The 9,428-nt window shown below is 51.5% G+C and overlaps 2 protein-coding genes across 2 annotated transcripts; one reads left to right on the forward strand and one right to left on the reverse strand.

The window, feature by feature from the left end:
- Positions 1–799: 799 nt before the first annotated feature.
- Positions 800–1,367, reverse strand: FIBRA_06072 (uncharacterized protein; the record flags this gene model as incomplete). The annotated part of the gene is made up of 4 exons (XM_012327814.1): positions 800–901; positions 959–1,102; positions 1,156–1,256; positions 1,310–1,367. 4 exons carry the CDS (start codon positions 1,365–1,367, stop codon positions 800–802), a joined length of 405 nt encoding a protein of 134 aa, XP_012183204.1.
- A 2,968-nt stretch (positions 1,368–4,335) lies between these two features.
- On the forward strand, positions 4,336–5,421 carry FIBRA_06073 (uncharacterized protein; the record flags this gene model as incomplete). The annotated part of the gene is made up of 4 exons (XM_012327815.1): positions 4,336–4,515; positions 4,643–4,808; positions 4,894–5,159; positions 5,218–5,421. 4 exons carry the CDS (start codon positions 4,336–4,338, stop codon positions 5,419–5,421), a joined length of 816 nt encoding a protein of 271 aa, XP_012183205.1.
- Between the last annotated feature and the right edge of the window lie 4,007 nt (positions 5,422–9,428).

Here is a 9,428-nt window from a genome sequence, read left to right on the forward strand (position 1 = left end):
GGCCGCTCACTTTGTGCACTCTGCTGCACGTAAGGCCAAGGTCAACCACTGCATGAGAATCGCGTGTCGCGCCCCGCTGCATGTCATTCGCGCGTGCCTAGAACTGGATTCATGCTAGTGAGACAGGGGAGATGTTAAAACAGGACAAGATCTGTCGGAAACATGCATCGAGTATGGACGTGGAGGGTAAGTCAAGCTGCATACGAGATGCGAACATTGAGAAGCTTCACTCGAGTGATTTAGCCGGGATATACACGGATCTATTGAAATAGTGGACAGTGGTTCTACTGATACAAACCGGAGAAATGAACAAAATAGCGAGCTTACACTAGTACAAATCCAGGGTACACAGGATGAAGCGATGGATCTAGTGATATAACGATGATAACAGACGACAGAAAGCCAACTCGAAACGAATGGTGATGAGCTACCGAGGCTTCCGACCATGTGCTTATCCCCGCACTTGGCGTAGGATTGCAACGATGAGCGAAAGATGGGGCTCGTTGGGAGAGTTGACTAAGAGGATAGCGCAGGAAATGAGAGCGGGCGAGGAAGCAACAACAGGAACCCAAAGAAATAACGAGAGAGTGAAGAGTTCGAGTAATGACTGAACTCCAAAGCATGCAGTAGAGTGTAGAGAGCGAGCGGGACCAAAGAGCGACTATCCAAGACGATACGAAGGCAACAGAAGCTGCCTATATGCGCGGAGGCAGATGTTTTGAACGGCATTCTAGAGCAATGGACTATAAATCACGGTCAAAATATTGCTGATGACTTGGCCAGCTTCTGTACTCACGATTTAAATCGATCTCTCCACCCATGAAGCCGATGTGGCGCTATCTTCCGTGGCGTCCGTACTCGGGGCCTCAACTTCAACGATGTCGACTGGTTCCGTAGTGGGCTATATGGATATGCAAATGAGGACCCATATTCAGTAAGTGGGCATTATGTTACTTACCAAACCAGTGGAGGATTCGTCTGTGATGTCCGAGATGATGTCGATCAAGTCGGCGATCTCGTCCGCGACACTGGTGGTCTCCGATGTGGGCTCAGAGGATTCAGCGCTTGATACTGGCGCTGAGGCAGATGATGACTCTGTGTTCTGTCGTATAGCATGAGGATTCCCTTCGAAAAATAAAATGCTGGGATACTTACCGGCTCTTCTATCAAGCAGCCCAGGATCCTGCAGTTCCGCCCGTCCAGAGCCCTGAGCTGGACCGATGAACCAATCGGCGCGGCATAGGCGACGGGGAAGGCTATGTGCAAGATTCATGAGCGACTGGTATAATGTAAGTGTAGTCATACGTACCACCGAAAACCAGAGCCGAGATAGCGAATGCGCGAGTAAGGATGAATGTAGCGACCATTGTGAATGTTGAAATGGGTGGAGATGAGGCGCTGTAAGCTCGAGGCTACTGAGTGTGAGGAAAACAGGCGAGGTGTCGCTGGTGTTGGCTTTAGCACTCGAGTGGCAACCGACTCTTATACTGCTGTCGTTAAGAAGCCATCATTACCTTGACCCTCCCCGCCGGCAATGGGTACCAGCAAGCCGATGGGCCGAATAGGTTTGTGCCTGGCTTCGGAATGTCATAGAGATTCAAGCTAGTGACCCAAAACGGTGAGTCGTTAGTGGGAGAGTCGACTCGAAAGAGAATGTTCGTTTGAGTAACGTGTGAAGGAAAAGGGTGTACCACAACGGTTGCCTTTTTGGGCGGCGAAACGCGCTTGCGCCACATCCCAAAGCGGGCCACACCTTTGTCGGGGCTCAGTGCCACCAGCAAGTCCGTCAAGCTATCAAATTGCTTCAAATGCCTACCTCTGCCGCGTGGGTTTGGATTATGTACAGAAATCTTGCTTCCTTTCGTCTGTCTCATCCCATCAGATGCCCGGGTCCTCCGGGCTATGGCGCCACGGTGATATCGGCGGCCAACTCGTGGGCGACATGAACTTCGCACCCATGCCACCGTTGCCAGCAGCATTTCAAGATTTTCAAGTCTCAGGTGAGAGAAGAACCCAATACTTCCATCTTTAACAAAGTGTTCATCGTTCTCATGAGACCTACTGCAAGGCCAAACTTATGTCAAGATTTTTGACGGCAGGGTATAACTCGGCCGATGAAAGGTGCGTTAGCTGGTTCTGGAATCCGGGAATTTTCAGGCGACGTCGACGTTTCAATTTTATGAACGGCTCTCTGCTCGCAGGGACTAAATTATTTATGGACCAAGTGACATCTGGATATGGTAATCTGAAGGTGGTTTCCTAAACGGTCCATTAGTTTGTTCTCGTCCTTACAGGTAAATTTGGCCCATGTTAGTGCCTTGGTCCATACTAGTGCCACATAGGCCCCTTTTCCGGTGTAATTTTGACTCTATGACTTGCATCGAGAGTAACTCATCGGTTTACTCTTTGCATGGTTGTTCAACATTTGGAATATATAGGATATATAAGCTACGCTCAATTATTCGTCTATGGGCGGCTTGCTCGCTGCGCTATATGTTCTCTCATGATGGTTGTCTTGAAACTTTAGAATCAAATTGATCCACGGTGCTATTTGTATCTTGACGACAAACAGGAAAAATTCATCTCTGGATTGGCCCGGTGTTATGCTCGGGATCCCCAATCAAGTGGCCTCATGCGGAGGATGTATCCTTCCTCAAAATCATGGATGAAGACCGTGTCGACGTGTATCCCACTGCTGCTGGTTCATGGCTGTGTTCACGCATAAGAGACCAGTCAAGCACAGGATTAGGTCACATAGCTTTCGTGGCAAACAATTTAATTCTGCGCTTACTCTTCAACAAGCCTCATAACCTCTAGCGCAAGTATGAACATCAACGCGTAACTGCCTTCATTATAGCCCTTCCAACGAAGATGTAGGATCAAGGTTGAACTCTCCTACCAATAGTATCGACGAACACTATACGAAGCTGGAAATGGGCTTCCGGTACGCTCGCAGCCATAACAGGCCCTTGTTGTACTTGAGAAGCAGGCAACAGTGTTGCCTCCCTACTCTGGGAATGCATGGCGTGGAAACGCCCACGTTCAATATTCTGACAGCTCGTGGAACGATGGGCTTGGACTAGAACGCGGCTGTGTGGGTGAACACGTTGCCTTGTTTCCACATTGACGCCTCGCTGATTCCATATCCGTGATCACTGCATGAAAACAGATAAGTCTCTTTGCTCGTGTTTTACCCCCCAGATTACGAGCTTGCAACACCAGACGAATGATACGACCCGTATCGCAGATGCGCTCTCTATGACAGACCTTGCAATCACTCTTGCCAACTTCCCACAAACCTTGGTCCTCTGAGGCTACTCGCACTATCAGATGCGATGCGGTCACATTAGCACCCTCTTCGCTTGAAGTTGACGAGATAGAGTCCTCTATGACCACCCTATGACGCATACATTGGTTCCGAATAGTTCCTCGGGTTGCTCCACCATCGAGTCGACCGAGAAACAGCAGAATTTGTCTGGGTCAACGTTCAGGTAAGTAATATTCTTGCATATTGCAAGTTATTCGGTCGACCTCGCGATATCAGCGCCAGCTTTCGCTCAGCTGGTCAATTCGGGCCCAACTGAAATTTGCTCTTGCCGTCGAAGCTGTACAATGACACATATCTCCGCCATGTGTCTCCCCCCGTCTCGTTCAACGATGCCGGGCTATAGATACCGACGGGCAATCATGCAGAAGTCTGGCCATGTCCATGTCCGCGTGTCAGGTGGCTCCACTTGGTTTGTCCCGGTATTCAGTTCCTGGCCCTCTTGCCGTTCACCCCGTTGACGCAACGAGCTCAGGTGCAATCCTCGCGACATCAGCACCACCAGCGACGGCAACGCTATGGTCGCGTTTGGGCGCATGTAACTTATTTCTGCTTCCGCTTCCCTCCAGCGTCTATAGCGGCACTCCGAGCTCGCTTACCTGGATTCGCATTGGAAGCCTGATTTTGTACAAGAAATATCCTATTGATTTTCTTATTCTAGAGATGCATTTGAGCCACTGAATGGTCGTTGGGTTTCCGGGCCTACATATGGGACTCAGTCTCAGTCTTTCAGAGTCAGAAGCCCGTCATATGTCAGGTACGTCTATGATCTCATGTTGTCCAAATTTAGCAACGCATCGTCGTGCGGTTTACGACCGCTGAGCTGGGTTTTAACTTTCATGTGCTTCCCTTCGCAAATGAGCCAATCAGGGAACTGTATGGTTACTCCGATCAAAGCCGCCGAACTTAGGCTAAATAAAGCTCATCACGTGTGCAATGATGGACCAATCAGCGCAGAGAATCCCTGCCTATGAACCGGATGGTTCCAGTGGTTTGAGCGGAGATACAAAATGGCGGTGGGCGAAGGCAAAGTCCTCTTTGACGGCAACTTGTCTTCTGCAGTTTATTACCTTGCCTCGCCCTCTCCGGCACTCGTCACTCTTTTGCCCCAGGCTTCGCCTCCCCTCCCCCTCTTAACCCACCCCGTCGTTTCACTTGAGCTCTTCTCGTCAAAAGATGCACGCTTTCTCGTTTGCTCTTACTGCTGTAAGTGTTCCAAATTTCCTTGACGACGGTACCGAATACTAATGAGATATTCGCTTTCTTCTTTATGGTCTCCCTCGTCAACCTCCTCTCCTCTCAAAACGCGTCTCATAGCTCGCGGCGACAACTGCGGCATTTGCGCAGACCACTACTACCACGTCTGCTGCAGCCGGCCAGACCTATGTCATCACCGTCGGGCATAACACGACGTCGAACGCTAGCCTGGTCTTCCAACCTCAAGAGGTTCATGCTGAGCTAGGAGATACCGTGTTGTTCAACTGTCAGTTTTTTTTCCCCCTGAATTCTCGTAAAGCAAACTTCTTGTCTAATCAACGTCTTTCCTTTGTGTCTTATCACTGCTCTAGTCACCGATGGTAATCACACAGCGATACAGTCTACTTTCTCCGAACCTTGTATACCTGCGCATCAGACCAACATTACAATCAACGGCTTCGACTCTGGCTTCCGAGATGCTGGGAATGGGACTGCTATTACGATCCTCTCAGTGCCGATTCTTGCTGAGAACGTGAACACGACGATGTGGTTCTTCGACTGGAACACATGCGCTGAGGGTGGTGTTGGTGTCATCAATGCTAACGATAGCTCTACTGAAACGTTGGCTGGTTTCGAGGTAAGATTCCCCGGTTGTACGAGACATCGTGCACAGAGTGATGCCTGTGTTTTAACAGCGTAATGCCCTCCGCTTGAACGGTACTGGCTATGCTACCTCAACGTCTGCTTCCGCAACATCGACCCCTTCTAGTGGTGGCGCGAACGGCGGCGGTTCATCTGCATCCCCCTCGACCACATCGACCACATCTTCAGCTGGACGTAATGCAGCCCTTGGTGGCCTTGCTGTTGCTCCTTTACTCCTCGCTGCCTTCTCGCTTTGATAGTTGGAACGTCCTCGCATCGAAGATTCGCTGTCTCTGCTTTCTTCATCCTTTGCTGAGTGTATATACCCGTTGCCCCAAGTTATGCACGCTGTGGTTCATTGCAGGAGATTAGGCGAGAGGAGGCTGGTGGTTGCTTGGATGCGGTACGCAAACGTGTTTTGCTGGTTGGGTATCGTTGCTTGGTAACTGGATGCTCGGGCTAACAATCGTCGATTATTCATGATCGGTCCCTCACAATAGTAGTATTCACTCTACTCGCACTCATTTTCCCGTATCTATCCTATATGTCCTGTTTTCATTTCACATCCCTGCTCAAGATGCTCGTGTCGTTTGTGGTTATGTCTTATACCTTGTTGTCCTTATTTTCCTAGAGGCTGGGTCTTGTTGTCTTTGTGGTACTCTGCTTCCCTCCTGATGGATCGATGCGAATGGATACATGGTACTTTTTATCGGTTATACGGGCTTTGTTGATACTTGTCTCACTGGTCAAGTCAAGGCTTTGGTAGCATCGGTGTTGAAGGATCGCGACATGGCGGCAATGCTTCCCGTGAGTGACCTGACTCATCCCTGATGATGCTTTTTTTATGGATAGAAGTGAGGCCATTGGTTGGGATCCTGGTTTACTTTCGGGATAATACGAGCATGAGTAGGATTGGATTGGTCTGATATAGTCTCCTGGGTAGCCCTCAAGAATGACTTTTGGAGTGTAATGCGGACGGCTGTTCTATGGATCTGCCTCAAATCGCGACTCAGTTCACGGGCCCTCCGTCGGAGCTGGAGGATACCGGTGGCTATGGATTATACACAAAGTCAGGCTATGTTCTGCTGGGTTGCTACGCGCATTTCGTTTCTGAAGTCTTACTGCATAAGATCTAGTCAGACTGTCAGTGACTGCGAGGTCATCAATGCTGTCGAGGGATTTAGGTGTGCCTTCAATTTGATAGTCGTAATAATCGTAAGGGCGTTAGTACCAACGCTCAGCGAGTCGGGACTCCCGGGAAACTTGGGATGTCTGGTAAGGAGGTCGATAAACTTGATTGGAGAAGCCATTGAGGCACTATTGAAAGTTGGAGAGGGTTGTTAGAACACGGATACGAATTTGTGTCCCGTGAGAATATATGCGCTGTAATACCCTAATATAGAAAATAGCGCCCTCCAGGCTGGCGCTTACCTACCTCAGACTGAAACCCAAGAACTCTGCCAAGCCTGAATATCACATATCGATCCGGGTAAAAAGATGACCATAGCGCACACCTGGTGCGGACAAGCATGAACGAACGGTTTGTTCTCGAGGTTGAACGACGCCCCATTACTCCGATTGGGCATTTCGGAATTTGACCGGCCGCGGGACGTGCACGGATCTATTGAAGTTCCCCTGGCAGAAACAGGGAGAAGACAGCGAGATTCAAGATTCTGCACAAATAGTATACAAGCCGACGAGGCTAGCGATGGAATAATGAATGGCCGCCATGTCGTATGTTATATTCCAAAGGCCAGCAGGCTAAAGTAAAAAAAACAATTCGCGAAAAAGATGACCCTCGTCAGGCCAGTCAGGTAAGCTCATCATGGTAATCAGCGAAGTTTCGTGCTTTTTTTCATTTCAGATAGGCATTGTTCACCAAGCCAAGACCACTTGGCTCACGGATCGCATGCCAGCATTTAAAATTAGCACGTTCTACTAGTACTGTCTGCAAGCTGCAAATGCAGTCGGTTAGCTCGCTTGAAACATATTTTGTTTGGTATAATCTTCACGATGGCGAGTGCATAAGTGGTTTTGAGTCTACAGTCGGTGGGAGGCCGACGGCGGGCGGCGGGCGCACCGACGCGGCGCTCAACGTCATCGCCGAGCCTGTGCCCAGCGATCGCGGACGAGGATAGTTTCCCGATATGGTCTGCGGCTTGCCAGATATGCATCGTTCTCCACGTTCGCCATGTCTCTGTGACATGTCCTCTGAACGAGTATAAATACCTGGGCCATTCGACTTGCAAGAGGAGTCCTCCCTCCCCACCATCTTCATCTCAACTGTCCGCCCCCGCGCGCTACTCGCCTTGCTCTTTCAAAATGCGTGCACCTGTCGGTAAACCAGCTGCCATTCCTATTCAACGCTTCCAGTCGCAGCACCTGCGGTTTTGAATGGGTTTGGGCACCGTACTACCGCTTATAGTGCGGGGTGCTATTATTGTCGGTTTACTCCATTAATTTTGGATATAAATAGCCATGGCAGTCGCCGGAGGGCGGTTAAGTCGAGGTGTCTCTTCTCCATGCACAAAGGAGGCAAAGGACGTTGCCCTCGACGCTGATCCACTCCCATGCACCGTCGCGCTCTGCTCTTCCTCGCCCTCTTCTGCCTACTGTCATGTGTACTCGCGAAAACAATCCCTGTGGACTACACAACATATCTGAATGGAACCAACGGCACCAACGATAGGTGTGTTTATCCCATCCCCAGTCCGCAGATTGCAGCTCTCAGATATCTCGCAGCTACCCGTTTGATCCGATACTGCAATATCGTCCACCATTCCCTCGCTCGCTCCCCGTACAGATACTTTTGACCGGAATCGTCCTGACTCTCGCATCGGTGCTGCTGATCCAGTTACTTTTCACCGCGCAGTATCATTGGCCACTGGCACCAGTCAACTTTATTCTGCAAGTCGCCGCCGTTACGACGCTACTTGTAACCTCCATCGTCACAATATACATCGTGCTTACGACCGTAACTCAAGAGAGCCGAACATGGCCGTACATGCTCAACTACGTCGCAGTCGATATTCCCCCAAGCCCAAGTACCTCATGGCCGACCACAGATATGGCTGCCTGGCTGTTGCTAACCGCAACGACGGCCGGCCTTATCCAGGTACGGGAATTTGTCTCTAATTCCATATCTCCGTAGCTGATCGCGCGGACGGATAGATCACACATATCCAATTCCTCACGCTGTTGTTCCCCTCCAAGCTTGAAAGAAGACTGATTTTTGCCCTGCTCGGTCCCTTAGCCGTAACATCAGCCGTAATGCAGATGCTGCGAGTCCGCCACAGCGGTACCAAGTCGCTAGATATGATCAGCGCCGTTCAGAACGTGTGCAATGCGACACTGTCCCTGCTCTTCACCGCATCCTTGTTTCTGTGGGGGGTCCTCGTCAACAGGAAGAACGCCTGGCGCATGGACGGCGGGACAGCAGCGTTTGGGATTGGCGCGCTCACGCTGGCGCCTATGTCGTCGGCGATTGCGATTCTCTACATACCGACCAAGGAGCAGTACACGTGGATGCCCCAGCTGATGTGGTCGATCATCCTCTGGCAGAGTTTCCTCGGCTGGTGGTGGTGGGTCGGCGCTGGGATGGGCGTCGGAGAGGTGGACGATCTACTGAAGCGCGAAGAGAAGCGCAAGAACAAGCGAGACATACGGTCCGCAAAGCGGCGCATGCAGCGTGAGCGCGCAGAATCGTTGTGGAGGGGGGTCACAGGCGCGTTCGGTTTTGGCAGCGGGCAGCGGGCGAATGCAGAGCGGTCTCCGAGCGCATCCTCCAGCCCCGCGTCGAGCCCCGAGCGTGTCCAGCGCCGGCCGAGCCTCAACAGCCTGTCGACCAGCGGCAGCTCGCTTACATGGATGGTGTTCAATTACCCACCCGGACGGCAGATTCATGGCTGGTTCCTCCACTGGCGGCACGCTCACCTAACTGCAGCGCGCGAGCAGGCCGTGGAGCGCGTCGAGCGCATGAATCATATGTACGGGAAGGACGGAGCGAACGCGACGCGCATGCGCGGCTCGTTTATGGGCTGGGGGCTGGATAACCTTGGCGTGCGGCCGGAGGTGCGTGACGATGCAACTGTCGTCGCGTCGGATTCAGATGTCGAGGAGAGCGATATCGCTAAGGGCAGCCGGGCAAAGACAAGACGGGGGGATAGCGTCATTGAGGTCGAGGGCAGCGCGCCTGCTGTCCGCAGACGGGGCCGGCGGCGGTGGGTGGGAGGAGACGCGCAAAACTCAAGACCACTACCGCGGG

Source organism: Fibroporia radiculosa, assembly GCF_000313525.1.
Source record: "Fibroporia radiculosa TFFH 294 genomic supercontigs, scaffold6005, whole genome shotgun sequence".
Lineage (NCBI taxonomy): Eukaryota > Fungi > Basidiomycota > Agaricomycetes > Polyporales > Fibroporiaceae > Fibroporia > Fibroporia radiculosa.